Below are 23,333 nucleotides of genomic sequence, written 5' to 3' on the forward strand. Positions count from 1 at the left end.
ATCTATCAGCAGGAGAACACAATGAGCCAGGTACAACTTAGACTTAGACTTAGACAGACTTTAATGATCCACAAGGGAAATTACTTTGTCAGGAGCTTCGTTATACATAAAAGTACACTTAAAAAAAAAAATAAAAAAATTTACAGAATCAGCATTATGAACAAATGTACAAAAGAAGTTGGGAAAACAGTGTCTGAGGTGATGCGGTTGTTTGGTCAGTTGCATAGCAGCATAGATTGTGTCATCGCCTGGTGTTTCCTTGTCCTTGTCGCTGAGGGAGGGACGCAAACGCCAATGGAGTGTGTCAACTCCTTCTCCGCTCCTCCACCTCCAACTCCTGCCTGGCATCCCCAGCACTTCTCCTGAAGTTCAGCGGGAATCTCACGTCTCACTCCGGGCAGCTCAAGGGACACGGACAGCGCTAGGAGCTGATCTCTGGAACACACCACTGGATACAACGGCTGCTCCACCAAACTCCACAGCCAAAACGTCCAGAAAGAAACAAAATAAAAACACCACAAAAAGACAAAAATGACCAAAAACGATTTTGACTGGTTCAAGGCACAGAAAAAACAACAACAAATCAGACAAAAAACAAACACACTGAGATTAACCTAAAAATGTTAACATCATGGAGCTACTGGCTACATGCAGCCACTCTTTCACGTTAATCTTAGTAAAGGCTTGTCTGTATAAGTGTGTCCAGCGAGCCAACAGTTTTAATATTATTAGAAAGATGATCGTTGTCTGGGTACTCCTGGGTACTCCGGTTTCCTCCCACCTCCAAAGACATGCCTGTTAGGCTGATTGGTGACTTTAAATTGACCCTAAATGTGAGTGTGAGTGAGAATGCTTGTTTGACTATGTGTTAGCCCTGCGATAGGCTGGTGACCTGTCCAAGGTGTACCCCACCTCTTTCCCGTTGACAGCCGGTATAAGCTCCAGCAACCCCCACAAGATGAGATGAGATGTGATTCCACAAGATTGCTGTCGGCATTTCAAAGTTCACCTTTAGTTTTATAATTAAAACAGGTAATGGTAAGAATGCAGAGATAAGAAAATCAGTGGAAGAGTGGAACAAAGAATGGTATAGTAAGGAGTTTAAAGTTCTCAGTTGGATGGACAAGACAAGCCTGTATTGCCTGTCTCTGTCCCTAGACTCCCATCCAATAGTAGCTCCTTCTAGTTTCCCAGCTAATAGTGGATTGGACGTTCCTAGCCTCTAAGCTAACAGTAGCTCTAACTAGTCATAGTAACTACTACTCAATCATAAATGCACATGACAGTGGGTCATGGCCAGAGCTGCACAATGAGTCATTAATGGACTTAAAATGTATTTTTTAATTAGTGGCAGAGAGAGAGTGGAGTTGTTCAACCGCTGATACCTCAATGGCAGTGATGCCTCCATCTAATTACAAATTGCCATGTACACAAACATAGAGCAGGGGGACGGGTTATTATTAACTACAGCCTATGGCCCTGGTGTTCAGGGGGTCCTAATCATGAATGGATTATAATGTATAATGTTAGACAGACATTCATGGTTACTAGATAATGAATCCTTCGGACTTTGGTGATATGTTACTTTTATTTGGCGCCACCATTCTGGTTGACATTTATGATTTTGACTCCGCTTCCGCTCACCACACACTCACTCAGCTAGAGTACTAGCTTTGGATTGTTCGGGATCCAAACTGAACTTTTTTAATTGTTTTACTTTTTAACTGCTTTACTGGTTCCTTTCATCCAATCTTTCTGTGACTTTTTAAAAAAATCAAATCAACATACACTTGTTTTTGTCGTTTGCTGGGCTACCACCCGACCTAGTCTGCAGTAGCCCCAGTGGCTACGCTAACAAGTATTGCTAGTCATGGCCGCAAATGAGGACGTAGTCTACTACTGAGAAAAGCAAATAAAAAAATCCGACCTTAAGGAAGATATCCGCATGCTCTCTGATGAACTAAAGAAGAAGGACTTGATGTTGTCCAGCTTCATGGGGTGGCGGACGGACAGTCCAAACAGCTCCGACGCTGCGGCCACGGGGAATCCCCTTTCGAGGTATGACGTCACGGCACTGGGAAAACCCTTCTCCAGGTCTGACATTGCCACACCTGCACGACGTGTCTCATTCTCCCACAAGGGTCTGTCTCATTATCCACTGCTCCTCCCTCGGACCACACTGGTAGGGTGACTCCGTAGTCAGACACACTCTTTTGCCAGTGCCACTACTCACTGTTTTTCTCACTCTCTACGCTACTGCGTTCAACACCACCAACTCTAACCTGGTGGTGGTACATGTGGGCACCAATGACACTGTTCGCAGGCAGTCAGAAGCGACTAAAAGGGATTTTGAAAACCTTTTTAGTCTTTTAACGGAGAGCAAGGTTAACAGTGTTCCCTTACCCACTCTGTCTCGTGGAGCAGAGCGTTTTAGCAGGCTCCTCAGCCTACACACATGGCTCCAATCTGCCTGCAGGGCGCATGATGTTGGTTTTATAGACAATTTTAACCTGTTTTGGAACCGTTCTTCGCTGTTTAGGGCCGACGGAATTCACCCCAATTTCCTGGGTATTTCTGGTCGAATGCTAACAGCGAACATACACTATGCTGTCCAGTCTGCCCTACACCTATGACTGGTAGGGCTGGGCGTGTAAATATCACTAGTATCGATACCAAGGTCGGCATCGGTATACTAAATTCAGGTAATTCTGACACACACAATATCAGCCTGTCTTTTATTTTCGCCTTTCATGCTGGGCTGCACACATACTCTCTCAGCTTACGGCTAAAACAGTTATATGTAGTAAAGGGGGAATTATTGATTTTTTTTTAAATTGTTTTATACTGTAATTAGTTAAGAAAATATGGTTTATTTGTCTAAATATCTGTCCATTATTTCATCATAATCATAATCAACTAATTAAAGGCAAAATTACTAAATTATTCAGTGATCATGACGTTTCAAGTAAAGCATCAGTATCGGTATCGGCAATACTAGCCCAGTACTTGCCAAAGGATCCATACCAAAATTCCCAGTATTGCCCAGCCATAATGGCTGGACACATGGCACGCCCCCTCCCAGGTCCCTTCTTCCCCTGCCACACTGAGGACCACAGTTCCCGTTCCTCCAACAGCTCCCCGTGCAGGACAGATCTCCCACCACTCACTTCATCTGTCATTTTACACACTCGGTCCCATTCCCTACAGCCTCAGAGACATGCATACAGATTTACATACGCTGGACTAACACACACTCTCTCTCTCTCTCTCTCTCTCTCTCTCTCTATATATATATATATATATATATATATATATATATATATATATATATATATATATTTTTTATGTATGTATTTATTGTTTTTATTGGTCTATCCAGCGTGTGTGTGTACATATATATATATGTATATATATATATATATATATATATAGTGTTTCCTCACTGAGGGCCGTCCTCTCTGGGAGCTGTGATGACGCGGTGGGGATGGTCCTGGCTCGGCGGGATGGGATGGGGGCAACCTTCTTCTTTGTCAGTCTCTGAGTTCATTTTCCTCATTCTTCATTTAACTGCTGGAGACTGTTTGCACCAGAGTTTACACAAAGACCAAATGTCAAGCTCCTTCCAGTGACTTCCTTTAAAAAGTGGATATAAACTCTCGTCACAATTAGCCCTGTTGTCCCTGTCGTGTTGTCCCTTCGCTTGGGGGATGTGATCGAGTCCTAGTGTGGACGGTCCTCTGTGATGGTGTCTCCTCACTAGTCCATCCATGCTCAGCCATGTCACTCATTTTATCTGTGCTCTTTATATCCCTGTGCTCCTTTGTGTGTGTATATGGCTGTGTGCGTTTGTGTGCATGTGTTTGTGTGCGTGGGGGTGGGAAGTGGGAGCTATTTATATTTGTTTGTTCTATGTGTAAAGCATCATCTACTTTCAAGGTGTTCAAGGAATTTCCAGGTAGCACAACCATTAGACTTGAATGAGTGACAAAACATCTTAAAGAAACTCTTGTCTAGTTTTCCTTGTTTTAGGAATGGTTTCCTTATTCTAGCACTTATGGGGTGTTCAAGTGTAACTTTTTTGCCCAGTCACAGGTCAGCCTTTGTTGCTGGTAGTTCTTGGCTGTTGTTGTGGTGTGTCTGTACCTTAAAAAGTCACAGCAGCGTTCTTCAACTTCTCTTCTAACATTTAATGTCCTGTCATGTTTGAATAAATTAGCGCAAGCGCAAAATGACATTTGATGCCATTACAGGTGTCTGCTGAAGAGGCAAATGAACACGTGCTAGGAGTTAGAGCAAAAAACATCTGAATATAATTATAAGACATGGTGCAGTGACGGACTGCCAAATAAAGGAAGCTGGCACAATGTTGGCAGAGAGACCACATTTAACACTCAAATGCACTGATAACCAAAAAATAAAAAATAAATGATTCCATATTGTAGGCCCACTCTGTTTCCAGCTAACCTGTCGTTTTGTTTATTTTTGTGGCCGCCTGATGACGCGACTGCTCAACCAAAGGACTGAGTGTTTCAACAGAGACTTGAACAACAGCCATGGTTACACATCCATTTTTTACGAACTGAAACCCATGAGTATTCTGGAACTAAAGCTTGTTCCATCACCTGATACCTAAAGTTGCTGTATGATTAGTTTCATACATTAACAACAACTATTTCAGCCAAATAAGAGCAGCATTTTAATAATCATCCGATATAGAAACTGAATGTCATAGAAATATAGAGAAGCATCTGACTCCAGCTAAACTTTTTTGGTTGTAAGCCAGGTAAGGTATTTGAAAATGACTGTGTCAACACCATATTGTGTAATTGATAGATTATATATTGGAAATCTTGTGAGCAGTAGTTGGTAAGGGGGTGGGTACTGGAATGGATAAGATGCCAGTAAGCATTCACGCGATTATATTCTTGTGTGCTGAGATATAAACAGGCCAAATGTAACTTCTTGACTCATAAAGACTGTATTTAATTGATCAGAGTTCATGATTATCTTATTAAAATACTATAATTTACATTTCACAAGCAGTCTTCATTTTAGAATGTTGCACATCACCTTTATGAGACTCTCCTTTAACTCAAGGTCACTCATGTCATCGTGTGTGACATGTACAGGATGTCCCCTGACACAGTGTAGTACACTACACACAGGGATAGGAACACAGGTGGTTCCACCGCTTGCACAATTATTGTAGACATCATTCTGCCAATAGTTCGAAAAAGTCTATTTTGTAAGAGGAGGATGTTTGATCTTGTTGTGCATCCATTTGGTGTGCCTGAAAGATAAAAAAAAAAATAATGATTAAATATACGTAATTTTTCAGACCCACCAGAACCTGGAAATTAATGGAAGTGCACTAACACATAGCCATACATTACGAAAGAGAACCATAAAACACTGTTTATAGATAAATACTGGTGCTTATTTACTAGTAAATATCTCACCCGAAGATTAAAAACTGCTAGAGGTTCCTAAGTGTGCTCTCCTGGTAGAGACAGTGGATGTCACTGACTCTGGTGCAGTGTCATGTTCAGAGCTTGTGAAGTCCTGAGGAGACATTTCTGTCCAGATATAGTAGCATTAGCTTTAGGATGATGTGGATTGTAAATGCAGCAGACAGTACGGCGCTGCAGAATCAAAACAAATGTGCTTTGCCCGGAGCACATTAATCGCTAACTAATGTAGCATAAGAGTCAGCTACATCTGCTGTTAGTTTTAGCTACATAGACAGTTCTACCTCAATGCTAGTTGAAGGATAATCTTACCGGTGCTGTTGTGGTTCGGAGCTGGAAGGAATCACCTGAACATACAGTATGCATTGATGAAAGTCTGAATTTCAGTACAGGGACAAGCAGACAGTCAGTCAGTGAAGGGCAGCACGAAGAGAGAAACCTCCGACAGTGGTGCAGTCCCATCACAACACTGATCACTATGAAGTTTTTATTTTGGTACTTCCGCTGAATGTTAGCATTTTAGTTAAATATTTAGTTTCGTCAAGCACTACATTTAACATTTAGAATTAACATTTAGATTTAATATTTACATTTAGATTAAACATTTAGATTCAACATTTAACTTTACAAACAACACAAAATTGTGTGTTAACGCACCTATTGCATATTCACTGTGGTAAACATGCTAACTGGACGCCAACGCGCTATTTTGCACCTTTGAATGATGCAACCCTTATAGTCTGCACACGTTTTTGTACACGCAAACCTTTAGTAGAGCTGGACCTTAGTCTTCAAACAAGGTTGCAGCGATCAGTGAGCCCAAAAAGAAAAATGTGGGATGGACAAATGGATCAACTCCTAACAATCTAATACTGATGCTGTGCATCTAAAAGAATTTTATGTAGCAATTCCTTTCCTTACAAGGACAGTGTGTTCCCAGAACTTCTCCACGTGAAACCATATCACTTTATGTTCATTACATCCAGAGGTAGCTTGTGCCTCCGAGCTTTAATCCCAGAGCTCCTTCAGCCTGGATGAAAAATTGCTTTTTTTCTTTCATCTATCAGAATTCACCAGATCTCCTGTGAGAGCATGGTTTCACTTTAAAGTGTCACAAGTCTGATGCTCAACTGAAATGAAGACCACAATAGAAAATATGTTCACATATTCTTGCCAGTACCAGGTTCCATCCATTGAACTAGAGATGTAATTCTTCTCAAAATGATTAAATTAAAAGGGCAATCCAAAAGATTTTTGTTTAAATAAATGAACCCAATGGTGACTGAGTCCTATTCAGAAGATCACAAATGATGCAAATTTCCTACAGCTACAGCTTCATGTTTAAAGCATTTATCTCAAACAAAACAAGCCAACTTTTAGTACGAATAAAAGTATAATTATGTCTAGGCATCAAATATGTGCCATCAAAACAACAACGGACAATTTTTGAGCAGCTACAGTGAACCATTAGATGAGGAGCTGCAGACAACAACATGTTGTCCTGGTCCATGTCCTTCTCCTGTCACTGAGCTCTGATGTTCACAGGATAAAATCAGATCACGGTTGTTCAAAGAATGAGGTGAACTGACTTTTATTGTATGCTTACAATAAATGATTAAATGGCAACAGTAGGTTTTTCTTTCCACCAGGACGTAAATGTTTAAGATTAACGCTCAAAGAGCAAACCTAAAACACCAAATATTAAATAAGCAGTCCTACAGAACTTTAGACATTTTAAGAAGGGCTCTAGAATTGATCCTTGGGGAACTTAATTCATAATTTTAGTTTGGTTGTAGGTAACAGCAATGTCAATAACCAGAATTGAATCTATAAGTTTAAAAATAATTTCCTAAAACAGCTGCAGTCTTTAACAAACATTATTCAATTGTACTATTTTTAACATTAACTACAGAAAATATTGTGCTTATGTATTATATTTTCTCTGTGGTGTCATGTTAGTAAAAAATATCATAAAAGAAAAAAGACCTTTAAAATAGCTTTTGTTATTATCAGTTCTCAGGTTTTGTTCCCTTTGTGGGATTTGTTGTCAATAGCAAAAATGTTGAATAGTGACCAGCCTTATCCTTTAAATACGGTTATCAGACAGTGATAAAGTAACCCTCTACTTGCTTGTTCATGAATGCATGAAATCAGACTAAACCAAGCTGTTTTGGTTTTCTGTTACTCACCTGTAGTCTCTGATTATATGGTGCAGAGCAGGGGCTGATGGCTGACGGGGGAGCATGTATGTAAATAATACATTTAAACAAACAGGAGGATTACCTCGATAAAACCATGGGCCATGTTGAGGCCTGTTTTGTCCCTGTTTGACTGGAACATGATAATGAACAATAGAAGGTGAGGCAGCATGTACTGTCTGCTGTTCTACCTCTCTATGCATAACTATGAGAGAGTGGATGAAGGAGGATAATACTCTGACATAACTGGTAATTAATGAGTGGTTATATTAGTTTACTGACATTGTTTACCTTCTCCTTGCCCCTCAATAATCCATCCTGGCTCCTATTCCTTTTCTTTTCCGTTTGTTGCCCCTTGGTGATGTTTTTCAATTACAACATTTCTTTTAATTGTTTGGAGGATGATGTCCAAATTTACATGCCAATAAGGTCATCAGGCAAGGTCTCCACGCAGACATTTTTGATTGCTTAAGTGATATTAAATCATGGAAGAGTTCTAATTTTCTTAGACTTAGTAAGACAGAAACTATCCCTCTGGATAATAGGGAATACCTCGGGAGAACCTGCTCTGCTGATATCCTGGGCCCTCTGATTTCCAACATTCAGTCCTGTGTTAGGACCCTTCATAATTTTTGATAGCCATTTTAAATTTTATAAACATTTCATAATCATTGCTGTTGAAGCTGTGAAAACCAGCTTCTTCCAATTCTGCCAAGACCAAGTTCTACTTTTCCAACATTTAGTAGTTATCCATGCCTCTGTTACTTCCAGGTTAGATTATTGTAACTCCCTGTACATCAGCTTGAATCAGTCCTCTCTTAACAGTCACAAGCTCATCCTGCTGCTCAGCTTCTCCTCATTGATCTTGCCCCTTTATATCTGTCTGAGCTCCTGTGTCGGCCCACCCCAACCTGGACCTCAAGGTCCTTGGAATACCTGCTGTTGGAGGTTCCCCAAACTAGACTGAAGTCTAGTCTGAGGAGATGTGGCCTTTGCAGCAGCTTGCCCCTAGACTCTGTAACAGTCTCCCTCTCTCTCTATTGGAACCTCCCAGACCCTAGAGACTTTTAAATCCTCCCTAAAATCTCACTTCTTTGCATTTCATAAAGGAGCACAAGGTAATTCCAAGTATCAGAATAAGAATCATATTTTTTATTTATTTATTTTTTAATTTATCCCTAAGATGCAATTAGAAACAGCACATAAAATTAAAAGAGCACGAGAAGAAATACATAAAGGTGGGTGGGCAAAGGCAACATATTGTGCAATTGTTCAATTGCAGGCCTGCTGCCAGTAACAGTATGAGTTGTTGCTGCAGTGGTAAAATGCAGAGGTATCTATAAAGAGTTGAGATGTTTAATAGTAGGCCTATATGATCAATCTAAAAAATGTAAAATAGCAGATTCAGTTGAGGAAGGTGCCCAGATATTTGTATCAACTGGAGAACCATGGATCCACCATGATCCACAGTACTGTTTTTACTGTTTAGTGTAAAACATAGACAAAGAGAACCTAATCAAAACTAATCAAACTATTTAAAAACAAAGTATTATACTTTTGCGTTTATTTATTTGGGAAAAATGTATAATTTCTTCATATCTGTGAGTTGCAAAAGTGAGTGAACTGTTGTTTTAAGTTGTGCAGCAATAACTTCCAGTAACTTCTGATCAATGTCTACAGCATCTTGGAGGAATTTAACCCATTCCTCAGAACAGAACCACTTCAGGTCTGAGATGATTGTGGATTTCCTTACATGAACTGATTGGTTCAGGTGCTTCCACAACATTTCTATTGGATTAAGGTCAGGGTTTTAACTTGGCAGTTTCTAAACATTTGTCTTGTTCTTCTTTATCCATTCATTTGTAGAACCCAACATCTTGGGCTTGTTGTCTCACCGCACAACCCAGTTCATTGTGATCTTTGTTTGAGGACCAATCCTGTGGAAGGTAACAGTCGTCCTAAATCTCCTACATTTGTTCATTGTACATGTGTACATCTGTCCGACTGTGGATTTGTGGTTTCCAAACTCTCCAGAGAGGGATTTGCAACCTTTTCCAGCCTAATGATCAACAACTGTTTTTCTGGGCTCCTCAGGAAGGTCCTTTGTCCATGCCGTCATATACTTCCACAAACACATGGTGTGAAAATCAGACTGATTAGAATTACAACTTACTGATATGTAGTATTGGCTCATTTCCCGAATAAATAAAAGCCCAAGTGTAATGTTTCTGTTTATTTTCTTTGACTGAGTTCTCTGGTCCACTCTCAGGGCTGTGAAAATCCACTGATGGTTTGTGTCATTTTTATAAAAAAATGTAAAACATTCTCAAGGGCAGTGACTCTTTGTAGTGTATCCATCATAAATACCAATGCTTTACTTTGATACTGAAAAAAAAAAATGTGAAAAATGTGAAATGTTTTTTTTTTCCACACAGATTTCTAAGCAAATTTATAGTTAAATTTATAGAAACAAACCTGAACCTTGTTAATGTGTGCTGTAGCTATAGAATGTTGTGTTCAACGTTTCTTATACAGTATATATTGACTACGATTGATAGTCGTAGTCAATATATTCTACCAAAGAGCAACCATTACATTACAGACATTTCTGACCTGTGATTAAAAGAGGTCACAACTAATCATTCAGTATTGTAAATTGTGTTGAATAATTTATTTGTAGTCAAGAAATAACATACAGTTTTCAGGTTGAGGCTTAGGCTTTTAGCTGCAGAGGAAAAGAACAAACACATTTTATATCCAGCTGCTCACAAACATTGGTTGGTGGTCGCGGAGAGCCGATAAAAGAGAGAAACATTATTTAACGGCTTCTTTTGTTACGGGCCTCTATCTCTGAGGAGCAGATGTGTCCACTTCTCTCCCGTCTATATGTCGTCCCACACCTCCTCACTCACTCTTTTATCATCAATGCATTGATTCATTAATAATTAACAAAGGGTGGATAAATGAGAGAAGGATGTGTCGCTTCACTGCTCTGTAGGTTTCAGGCTCTGTGAAGCATCTCCATACAATTTGGACTGTTGTTAGAAAGCAGAAAAATAAAATTCTGCCCTCCTTCTCTCCTCTGCACACATTTTATCTTTCATCTCTTCTTTATTGTAACATTCTAAACCAAACGAACTCATGCTTATATCAGAAGAGCTCAGACTTTTGTTACTGAATGGGATTTAAGCTTTAATCACTTCTTTACTGACTACAGGAGGATGTGACAGGACTGTGTTGCAGAGGAACATTTGGGGTAGACACGACCAAAATAACAACCTCATCCACTTGGTTTTCTTTAATATTTGCATCAATCTTTGATATACTGGAACATATGGCAAATAATGCCTTCTGCAGACAGTAGCCTACAGATTTTTTTCTTCTTTTTTGTTTCATTTATACTTAGATGCCACAATATAGTTGAAAATGGAAAGCTGTGTGTTGCATTTACTTCACTCCCTGTTCCCTTGCCTACAAATAACATTTTGCCTATCAAAAAATCATTTTTAAAATAAACTTTAAAGTGGACCATTTAGATCATTGTTAGGTTGCTGTGAAAGAACATATGCACATAAAGTCACAGCAAGCAAAGTCTCCATGGTTACAGCCACTGAGTGACAAAAAGTGACAGTTGAGCATGGAGATTAGCAAAATTAGTTTGAATCGTAGGCTTTAATAGCCTCTAAATTGCAAAATTTATTTAAAAAATGGGGAAGAGCTGTTGTGCGAATGACTGTACCAGCAGATTTGAAAAGCAGTCAAAGATATATATTTTTACAGACTGCCAAAGAAAAGAAAAGTAAATGGATGGAAACCTGTTGGTTCACATTTAGTGTCAGGTAATATTGATTTATGCTGTATTTTTTTGATGGAGTCATACCTTAAGTTACTTCTTAAGTTACATTCTGGAGGGCTGTCAGATAAGTTTGTGGATGTTGTTTTGGTGTAGTTACAGCTGACAGTAACTATTTCATTTTCCAACAATAAATAACAATAAAACAATAAACAGATTATTTGCAATCACTCCTCAATTTTTGCAGCTAAGAGTGTATTCAAGTTCAAACTGTGATTTACTCAGTTTACTGTGAACTGTTCTGAAAAATTGGTTGTAGGATTATCTAATTGTGTGCAGAGGAATCCAGTTGTTACCGGACTCATATTCTGATAAGAACTTAGTCACTTTCAGAAACTCTCCTGCAGTCTCACCTTCCTTCTTGTAGAAGACCAGCTCAGTCTTGAACTCCCTCCGGTCGTCCAGGGCTCCTTGGATCTGAGCTGTTGACCGGTCGCTGGTTTCGGGGCCGTACAGGAAATGGCAGGCACAGCTCTTCTGCATGAGCTCAGCTCGGGCGTAACCAGTGAGCTCGCAGAAACCATCGGAGCAGTAGACGATGGGGTAAAGCGACTGCACCTGGGCATTTCCCAGAACAAAGTTGCTGTCTGGAAGGAGAGAGGAGAGAAAATAATCAGTTGACTTCACTTGAACTAGACCTGAGTGGATATTTAGCAACCTTTTACATTTTGGTCACGTATGCATGAGTAAATATATTCTTTGTTTCATCATTTCTGTGTTGGCTGCTCAAAATAGACAGATTTCATTTGAGAATTCTACTTGAAGACAGTGTAAAAGTTGCAAAAGCTTTTATGGTCCTGCCAAAACTGAACCTTAGTGGAAACACTTCAAAGACATTTACAGTTTAGTAGATGAATATCAAAGTGTTTGTACAAGTCCAAGTATCTGCAGCCCAGTCCGAGACAAGAAAAGAATAAAATCAAATACTAGAGCATTCACAGTAAGACTTAGTTAGCACCATATTCACAAGAAACCACTAACTTCTGTCAGATTATCAAAATTATGCACATTAAAGCTTCATTGTGAGGGAGTAGATCGGGTGATGTAAACACTTTCAAGAGTTGTCACGAAACCTTAAGAGCTTTTATTCATTGCTGCCGTTGGTGGTGCACACACTTGCCCTGGTCTTGTTTACATGCAGGAACTAGTGATTTTACAGCCTAGTCAACTCATTGGTTTGTCAGTGACCACGTGACCATAGCAACATGGATGTTAGACAGGTGAGGAGTCCACAGGGTCATTACAGCAAACTAGCAATGGTTCATCAAGTGTGTGGAAATACTTCGCTAAAGATGAAGTCCATACTACCATGATATGTCAGTCCTGAACTACTACAAGTACTACTCCAATGTACACTCATCTGAAAAGACATCTGCTAACACTAGTAGAGGAATGGTCCAAATCCTCTGGGCAACAGACAATTAACAACTTCAAATGTTCTGTGGTAACAGGGAGAGGCTGCACATCTGCTATTTGATGAAGTTATTAAACCTTTAGCTGCAACACAGAAAAGACTTCAGAGAAATTCATGCTATACTGTCCCAACTAGAGCACCATTAAATGCTAGTGATGGTGCTGAGTTGCAGCTTGTTTTTATACAGGCTACACATATCTGCAGCTCACAGTATGTAGCACATAAGCTGTCTTTTCTTAGCATATGTATTCAGGTCAAGAATATAGATTTCATTACTTTCTACTGGGTTTTTATTAGTGATGTCATCAGAGACTATCCTACCTTATAATATCTGGTGCAACCCCTATCAGGAACACACACTGCAGCGACTCTGGAGTGTTTGACGGGTGATCTGAAGATGACTGACAGGGTGTTTCTAAATAAAGAGTGGAACATTTTTGTGACAACTGCAATTTGAGTTAGTAGCCCTGAAGATGAACACTGGACTATTTATTACTGTGTTGCTCAATCATTCCCAATGATCCATGAATTCTCAGGACCATCGAGAAACCGTATTAAATATTTGATGGCCTAACAATGGGGTGAGTGTGTGTATGAGGGAGGTAGGTTAAAATGGTGGTTAGAGTGGAGGTGAGAAAGGAGCATTAGGATCCATGTTGTGAGCTAGTGTCGTATTCAGTCACACAACAATCCCACAATCCATGGCATTAGCTAATTACCCGATGCCAACACAAACAACAGGTGAAAAAAAAGATGTTGACCACCTCTGTTAGATTCCCCGCTGGATATAAAGCTTCCTGTCTCTGCTGATCCCGTGGGAGTCAACCCTGACGTCATCCAGCTCTGGACTAGCTGTAACTAAACCACAACTTACTGTTTACCCAGAAAACGGACATACATGACTTGTCTGCTATACAATTATTATTATTATTATTATTATTATTGTTATTGTTTTATTAGAAAGTTATTGTTAACATCAAGGCTTATTATGTCAATCTCAAATGAAGACGTAGCCCAGTGTGGCCTGGTGTAGCCTAGTATAGTCTAGTGTAGCCTACTGTGGCCTAGCATAGTCTAGTGTAGCCTATTGTAGCCTAGGATAGTCTAATGTAGCCTACTGTAGCCTAGCATAGTGTACTGTAGCCTAGTATGTGGGGGATTGATACATAGACATCCAGGATGAACAAACGTTTTTTTGAAAATGTTTTAAATGCCAGTCATAACTTTTTTTTGAGGTTGCCAGCTAGTTCAATGAATACTTCCTGTCCTGGTGTTGTCCCTTTCCACTCTAGTCTTGTCCTGTGCATTCCTGCCCACTGTAGTCTTGTCCTGGTGTAGCCCTGACCACTCTAGTATCGTCCAGTCCTTTCCACTCTAGTCTTGTCCTGTGCAGTCCTGTCCACTGTAGTCCTGTCTTGGTGCCCTGTCCTTTCCACTCTAGTCTTGTCATGTGCAGTCCTGTCCAGATCTTTCAACTCTAGTTATATTAGAGTGGGCGATTTTATCGATTCCGCGATATATATCGATACTTTGTTCTCCCAGAAAGTATCGATTATCAGCCGCGATACAATGAGTCCCATTCAAATCCCCCGTGTTCTGCCTGGCACTCCGCTTGCTGCCCATTTTCCCCCGTTCGCTTTGCAGGAAGAGCAATTAGGTCATCCAGCCGCTAGTGTCGCTGTAGAGCATTTCTAGCAAGTTACCCATCTAGATACTCTCTACACACGCCGACATCTTCCTCTTCATGTTTACGCAGTCAGCGCGAGGACATCCAAGCAAACAACAGGAACAGGATAGCGGGGCTCCATCGCGTTCACAGCACGTTCACTATGCGCCTAAAGCCCATAGATATAACACTTATTTCCCGCCTCCGTCTCTGTCCATTGGAACGATGCGTCGATGCGGCCGCCATCTTGTTCAGGGGGAAGCCGTGTCTACTGACTATATTAGTGAACGGAGGCAGAGGTCTATCAACGATTAAAATCACCATAACTCAATGAATTTTCAACTATTTTTCAATCCATTTGGTTTATTATAAATGTCAGACATATATTTATGATACAATATAGATTGATTAAATTAAAAATGCAGATAATGTGCAGCGCCATTGAAAGGCTTGTAGGCATTTGTCAAAATTGATATTAACAAAAACAGCGATAATGATATATTTAATAATAATAATACAATAGAGTTTATGATATAATGACCAAAATAAAACAAGATATAGTTACAGGAAGAGTATGTTATAACACTTAGACTTAAACTTGGACAGACTTTAATGATCCACAAGGGAAATTACTTTGTCACTGTAGCTTCGTTGCACATAAAAGTAAAAACTCAAGAAATAAAAACACAAGAAAATTCAAATAAAATTTGCATGGATCATGTCATCGTATGGTGTTTGCTTGTCCGCTGAGGGATACATATCATATATAATAATACATAATAATAATATATTTTATTTATAACCAACTTTACTTTTTTAAAGACAAAACAACTCGATCTGACCAACGCTGGGTTAGGTTTATATAGCTACAATTCAGACACAAAACTTATGTTAGCAGTTAATGTTAATGTTATATATGAAACTGATAGGCAACTTGTTGCACTTTTTAACTCTCCATTGTTCATGCACTTTATTTACTGTTCAAAGGCTTGTAAGCTGAAGTTTGCATTGTTTCAATAAATTAAACTAAATGTCTCACCACATCTTTGATTCATTTTGTCCAGCATTTTCAAGCTGTAGACTCTCTGTCCAGTCCTAGCCATATATTATGCAATTAATCGTTAACTAATCGTATCGTTGGCTGAGTATCATGTATCGTATCATGAGATCAGTGTATCGCTACAGCCCTAAGTTTTATCTTGCCAAGTAGTCTAATTCTGTCTAGTCCTGTCCACTCTAGTCTTGTCCATTCTAGTCTTGTCCCATTCAGTCCTTTCCACTCTAGTCCTGTCCTGTGCAGTCCTGTCCAGATCTTTCCACTCTAGTCATATCTTGCCGAGTCCTGTTCCCTCCAGTCTATTTCTGTCTAGTCCTGTCAACTGTAACCCTGTCCACTCGTCTCATCCAGTCTTGTGCACTCTAGTCTTGTTCTGTGCAGTCCTGTCCAGTCCTTTCCACTCTTGTGTTGTCCAGTCCTGTCCACTCTAGTCTTGTTCTGTCCAATCTAGTCTTGTCCTGCAGTCCTGTCCAGTCCTGTCCACTTTTGTCTTTTCTTGTCCAGTCTGGTTATTGATGGTTATTGATTCTCATGTGGGAAATCAAGAGTTTTAGCAGCGTAGTCCAAGTCCCATTTACTATCATGGAGGGAGTTGAGATTATATCGCATACTGCAGCTAGCCATGGTGTCCATGTTTCCTTTTTTTGACATAACTTGCATAGACCTCAGATGTATAACACTTTTTTTTTTGTGAACTTTTACCCTTCTCCACAGATTGAAACATCTCTCTAGTGTTTGATTCTCACCTAAGCATTTGAGGCTTGTCCACCTGAGCTTTTTGCTTATTTTAGCAACAAAAAGGTCAGAAAATATCTTGTGAGGAAGTGCTTTTGCCCATTTTTTACTGCATATCATAAGAGTGTAATAACCTTTCAGAAGTGGTCCAAGTGATAGTACCTTAATGACACCATATAGGCTGTAAAGTGTCTCAGTTTTCAGAAACCGTTTTCCAATAGTGCCATGACGTAATTACAGTAATCCAAAATGCACTCGGGCAAACATGCAAACATTCAGTTTTAAAGGTGTAAAGTAAATGAAGCAAACAAGCAGCTCGTCAGGCAGAAAACAAATTTATGATTTAGTTTTAATCTGGCGTGTCATTGCTGAAGGGAAGAAGGTAAACTACGCTTGACACATAAAAAATATGCAGCATGTAAGTTTTTCTGAACTAATGTCAGGATCTCAGGATCAGCTCCCTACCTACGTGATTAACACACCTGCATACGACTTAGACAAATGTCCCTGTTAATATATGGGTAGGAGTATAATAGAATAATGGTCTGTGTTTGTCCTGCACACTGTGTGCTCTGTGATATAACAGACACTCAAACAATAAACTGTTCTGTACGTCCCTGCTCTGATCTGAAGCCTCAGGCTCCAGCTAACACTGACAAACGACAAAGCCTCAGCCACGGCAGCACATCAACGTGGGCTCCTGTCCCTGGTCTCATCAACTTGTCGGCAACAATGATCCACTTCTTCCCCTGGGCGACAGCTGACAGGCTACCTGAACACAATGTCAAGTTGTTGGGCCGTGTCCCCAGCGAGGCCTTTTGTCCAGCGCTGAACCGTGATAAGAAGAAAGGTCTGCTCTGTGGGGTCTCATGTAATGTGATAATGTTGACTGTTTGCTGGCAGCAAGTCTCATATATACATATATATATATATATATGTATATATATATATATGTATATATGAGACTTGCTTATGTGTCATCACGGTGCGTGATGAATCAGTCTTGGGTATTAGGTCTGCTCTTCAAGTCCAATTTCTTTTAGTACAGTCACGGACAAAATACTAAAGAAATCTTAAAACATCCATTAAAAAATTTTAAATTGATGGGTTCCATAAAAATACATAAGATATTTTGAGTATTGGGTCATTTTGCTACCAGTGATCCACTAATGAAGACCAGGCTTTTTATTAAAAGACACGTTATGTTGCCATGCATCGTGTTTGTATAAAGACAGTACATTGGAAAGTTCTCTAATGGCAAATTAAATATTAATTTGATCATGTGACGCTTTATTTTTTATTCAGTTTTGAACACGTCTGTTATTTGTTGATTTGATACCAACAATGAACTGACATATTGAAACAAGAATTTAGTATTCTTGGTTTTTCTTGTAAATAATACAGAAAATAAATATAATTTGTATTTTTTTGTGCCTGTCTAATGCAGCCACATATTTTGAAACACAAAACAATGTTTCATGATAATAATTGATACATATGTAAATTGCTCTATAACAACTGACAGAAGTCAGAAGTAAATAACATTGACCATCATAAGACACCATTGAGGTCACAGTGGGATTTTCAGATAGAAAGTCTAGACCAAAGTGAGACAACACAGCATGTGTTGTCTCACTTTGGTCGGATACATGAACGGATGGATACATGAACAAACTTTGTTTATATATTTTTGTGTGTGACAGGATTTAACATTTTCTCTGAGGAAAATAGTTTAACCACTCAGCTCTTCTTCTCGCCTCAACACGTCAACCCTGAAGCTCATTGATGGCCATGAGAGCTCTGAGGAACAAGTTCCTTTAAACATCAAACACTATCTCTCTGACAGTCTAAACCCCTGGCAGCCAGCAGAGGATGTCATCTCCTCTGCACTCTAAGAATCACAAGACTTCCATCATCCATCGCTGAGTCCTGTATTGATTCAACAAGCTGGCAAACTTAGAAGTCAGAACTCTGCGCCTGAATACAAATCTCTGCATATGGGTTGCTGCTCCTCTACAAGTGTGTGGAAAGGATGAAGAAATCGAATAAGGAGAAGGAAGAATGAAGATGAGAAAAAAAGAGGAAGGTTGACAACGAGAGAAAGCAGGGGAAGAAGTTGCTCCTCGATCTTTATCTACAGTCTTGAATGTCTAGAGTGGGAGAACATGAACAAGATGTCTCCACGTTTCCATTGTTGCTGGTTGTTTGTCTCTATGTGTTAGCCCTATGATAGACTGGTGAGCTGTCCAGGGTGTACCCCACCTGTCATCCAATGACAGTTGGGATAGGCTCCAGCAACCCCCATGACCCTAGTGACAATAATCGGTAGCAGAAGATGAGATGAGATGATGTCACGTTGTAGAAGGAGAAGGAGGTTGAAAAAGGGGTCATATCGAGGAACAGTGGGCGGAAGAGAAGATGAGGAGGAAGAAAAGGAAGGTGTAGAAGGAAAAAAATCACAGGAAGAATGATGAGAATCAGGAAGAAGGAAGGAAGATGTTTTTCGCCCAACTTTCTCTCAACCCTGAATTGATCCAGGAAGGTGGAGGAGGAGAAGGAGGAGATATTGGAGAAGGAAGAAGGAGGATGAGGACAAAAAGTGGGAGGAGAAGGAAAAGTCAAGTGTTTAGATGGTTATTATGAGATCAGATTACCCCAGCCCTCAGTCTGTTCTTTTTCTATATGTGTGACTGTAGTCCCGATCATACATGGACACTATACATACACTACAGACTCTCTGCCTGCTTTACAGTTAAACAAAGCACATTACAAAGTCTCCATATTTGCACTAATTATTTATTATTCCTGAGGGTGTTTGATTTGTTATGGACAGAGTATGAGACGGAGAGACCAGCGAGGGATCGATCCTCCAAACATGCCTGAAGGCACAGCAGCTGCACAGCTTTGATGAATAATCTAACACACAGGCCTGGCAACGGACCTGACACAACTACAGATCTGGACCGAGTGATGCTCTTTATGTGAATGAGGAAAAGGAGGAGGAGACATGTGAGGAGCGTTGAAGTACTTCTGCTGGATTATCAATCTTAGACAACATCTGGGAGACTGGGAATGAGTCACACGACGGATACATGAACAAAGACAGAAATGGCGGATTGTTAAATGGAATTCATATATCCTCTAATCCACTTCCAATCAGACTTTGAAACCCTTTGTGCTCCAAGTACAAGCTATCAGAGAGAGCACTCCTCCATCAAGAAATCGCAATCATCTCCCATTGCGTTGGAAGAAAGTGAAGTGAGCCGTGGCAAACGAATTAACAGCAGCCAGTGCTCTGAGTTAATGATATGACAGAGTGCGTTGATGAGGACGTGGTTTTGAAACTTGGCTGGTCAACCTTTAAGAGGAACCCCCTGATGGGAACATTGTGAACCCGCAAAGAGCTGGAAGTGGTTTAACCCTGTGTAGCCAGGCAACAGACATATTAGTCAAAAAAATGTATTGTTTTGAAATTCAAGTGCTTAAAGGGCACGTGAACAAACAAACTAAACTAAGGGAAATCATCTGATTTGTATTTAGCACATTTCTTTTCATGACCTTTTAATTTCATGTTGTTCAGACAAAGATAGACTGAAAAACTAATGTCTGTGTCTCTGAATTGGTAAATACACCGATCAGGCATAATTATGACCACCTTCCTAATATTCTCTAGCTGTAGGTGACCTGTTTGAGGCCTGGACTCCTCTAGACATCTGAAGATAGAGCTGTGTGTATTTGTGTTAAATTGCAAGGTTGAAGTCTCCATATATTGGACTTGTTTGTCCAGCACATCCCACAGTTGCTCAATTGGTTTGAGGCCAAGTCAACACCTCAAATTTGTTGTGTTTCTCAAATAGTCAAGGAACCATTTTTGCTTTGTGGCAGGGTGCATTATCCTGCTGAAGGAGGCCAGGGTATCAATGGAATGGTTTCCATGAAAGGATGGTCTTCACCAAAGCTTAGGTAGTTTGTACATGTCCACATGGATGACAGCACCCAAAGTTTCCCAGCAGAACTTTGCCCAAAGCATCACTCTGCCTCCTTGTCTGCTGGCCATCTTCTGATAGTGTACCCTTGGGCCATGTATTCCCCCTGGTAAGTGACACACATGCACCCAGCCACCCACATGATTCATCAGACCAGGTCACCTCCTTCCATTGCTTTGTGGTCCAGTTCTGATGCTTACGTGCTCATCGTGATGGGCGGGCTCAGCATGGGTTACCAGACTGGTCTGCAGCTATACAGCCCCATACACACCCCATCAGAGTATACTGACTCATTTCTACCACAACCAGCATTCAATTCTTCAACAATTGGAGCTACTGTAGCTATCTGTCGGTCTGCAGTTGGCTGAAGCATTGTAATGACGCTGTTCCTTTAATCAATCACGTTTCAATTTCGTATTCTTAGGCCTTCTCTGTGGCCTACGGAAGTGTCAGTGTTTCCATATGATCTGATTGGAGGGTCAGCCGCTCCGTTTAAGCCAGGCTAGCTATTTATGTTCATCTGTTTCCAGCTGCACAAGCAAATCGTCCATGTTAACATTTTCATAGCAATTTGTTGAACCCATGAAGGGGAGGAGAGGTTGCAGATCTTCTTCAAAGGCCATTTCATTGAGCACTTTGAAAGAATAGTTGTATATTTCAAGAAAAGGCCATCAAATGCCAGAGCTAGCTGGCCTGAAACTATGAGCACTATGAGGCAAACTCTAAATACTTTTTTTTTGTAATTGTTTTGATAATATACTTATTTGCACTAAAACAAAGGGTAAAAGGGAGTTGTCATTATTTATAGGTTATTTTGTGACTGGTCTAGTCCCCTTCAGATCAAATTGGCCTCTGAACTAAAACCCCTGCTGTAGAGGATAATAGAGAGTGGACTTCTGGATGTAAATTTAACAGTTCGTCTTCTTCAGGCTTCCTCTCTTACTTTCTCTTACTGTCTCTTACTGAAACAGCATCTCTATCATTTACAGTGTAGATGATCTATACTGTAGATGATACAGGTAGATGTTGGAAGCAGCAGCTTCCTGTTGAGTTCACAGGTTTTAAGGTTTGCCTACACATTTGAAAACACCTTGTTTCCAGCAGTCAGACAAGCATGGAGAACTCACCCTCCTACACACCGTACTACGCAGACGCCTTCTTTCTTTTCTGTTGCTGCCATTCCCATAAAACTAACTATTGTTCAACATTTACTAGCACAAGAAACTAGGAAGAGCTACTATTAGCTAGAAGGCTAGTAACAGCTACAATTAGCTGGCAGGCTACAACACTAGAGGGAGCAACAGGTATTAGGCTAGGAGACTAGGAAGAGCTACTATTAGATGGAAGTCTAGTAAGCAAGGAAGAGCTACTAGCAGCTGGGAGGCTAGGAAGCGCTACTATAAGCTGAGAGGCTAGGAAGCCAGGAACAGCTTCTGTTAGCTGGTATGCTAGGGAGCAAAGAGCTACTATTAGATGGGAAGCTAGGAAGAGCTACTATTAGGTGGGAGGTTAGGATGCTAGCAAGAGCTAGTATTAGCTGGGAGGCTAGGAAGCTGGAAGAGCTGCCTTGAGCTGTTAGTCCATGAAGCTAGGAAGAGGTACTATTAGCAGAAAGGCTAGGGAACTATTAGAACTATTAGAGGGAGGATTTTAAGAAAAAAAACTCTTTGCAAATATACAAGAGTATATCCAGAATCCAGAGTGTGACAGCTCATCTCTTCATCACACATCCACAGTTCAGATCCAAAAATTTCACTAAACTACACCTCGTATTAACATTGATATAATTTCTCCTAGCTCATAGCTCACTGATAGTGGCTGAGTCCATATCTGATGTAGACCCCTGACCTCTCTATGAATAACCAAAAGAAGACAAGTCTGTAATGGAATAATGGATCATGACATTGGATTCAGACATTGTGAATGAGACTGGCTGCTGACCTGAGTTCAGTTTAAATGGACCGGTACACAGCGTTCTGACTGTAGGTTGCACATTAAACAGGTGCTCTGAAGTAGACCTTGCCAGCAGCAGTGGCCAGCTCTCATACCAGCTATCCATCAGTAACACTGGGCAGCTTCTTCCTGTCACACACACTATTTCCCTTGTTTTCCTTAACTTCGATGTTCCCACCACCATTCTTCTTCCCTTGTCATTTTCATTATTCACCGGTATTTGCTGTTGTCTTTCTTTTCCTGCTGATTTGCAGCAAGCTTCTATACAGCAGGAATGGCACATGATATGAAGGTGTGAAAGGCTCTGTTGTTTGGTTTATGGGTCTCTCGGTTGCAGGTTTTGAATCGAATTGCCGTGGTGAAATGGAAGTTGAGCCTTAAGGCTTCCAACCTTCACCTACCGCACTATTAATAAGGCTTAATAAACTTAAGGCCTTATTTTTAAATTAATGAATTCAATGCCTAAGACAAAGACTTTTTAAGGATCGCAGGAACTCTGCTTGTATTATTAGAATCTATGCGTTTGTTTTAGTCTGATGTATGTATCTATGATAGAAGCTTTTTTTCTCCCACTGATCAACTGGTCTGCAACTTATCATTCTTGATGTCAGTGAATACACCGCTCCTGAATGAAACAGTGCTAAAACTAGACTCACCAGTGGCCCAACACATGGCTGACCATCTGCTTAGCGTGTCACTAGCCTGAGAGATGGGGCGAAAAGCTCAGACATCATGACAGATATCTGAATAGAGCCACTGCTTCTTCTCATCAAAAAGCTGGAAGGTCAGGTGGATGAAGCAATTGGTAAGGACGCCTTCTGGGCGACTCCCATTGGATGTTTACCACCTGAAATGAGACCCCCAGCATGAACCCAGAAGGGATTGCATGTCTTGACCTGGGAACGCCCTGAGAATTCCTCATGTGGAAAAAGAATGAATCTGAAATATCATTCTTAGCCTGCTGCAATGCAACCTCACTTTGGATAAGCTGATTAAAATAAAG

The 23,333-nt window shown here is 40.3% G+C and overlaps 1 protein-coding gene and 1 long non-coding RNA gene across 4 annotated transcripts in view; one reads left to right on the top strand and one right to left on the bottom strand.

Annotated features, from left to right (window-relative positions):
- The window catches only part of kcnh3 (potassium voltage-gated channel, subfamily H (eag-related), member 3), a 137,556-nt gene that overhangs the window by 41,511 nt on the left and 72,712 nt on the right, over nt 1-23,333 (bottom strand). For both annotated transcript variants that reach the window (XM_047600728.1, XM_047600727.1), the window contains exon 2: nt 11,873-12,106. In XM_047600728.1, the coding sequence (XP_047456684.1) occupies nt 11,873-12,106 (234 nt within the window). The remainder of the gene's footprint in view (nt 1-11,872; nt 12,107-23,333) is intronic.
- On the top strand, nt 984-9,943 carry LOC125017481. 2 transcript variants are annotated; one of them, XR_007113845.1, is made up of 3 exons: nt 984-2,058; nt 9,533-9,612; nt 9,701-9,898. It is a non-coding gene; the product is annotated as an uncharacterized LOC125017481 (long non-coding RNA). The 2 variants fall into 2 exon arrangements; XR_007113844.1 differs by lacking the exon at nt 984-2,058 and adding an exon at nt 9,348-9,437 and having other exon boundaries at nt 9,701-9,943.

This window comes from Mugil cephalus, chromosome 12 (genome assembly GCF_022458985.1).
Source record: "Mugil cephalus isolate CIBA_MC_2020 chromosome 12, CIBA_Mcephalus_1.1, whole genome shotgun sequence".
Lineage (NCBI taxonomy): Eukaryota > Metazoa > Chordata > Actinopteri > Mugiliformes > Mugilidae > Mugil > Mugil cephalus.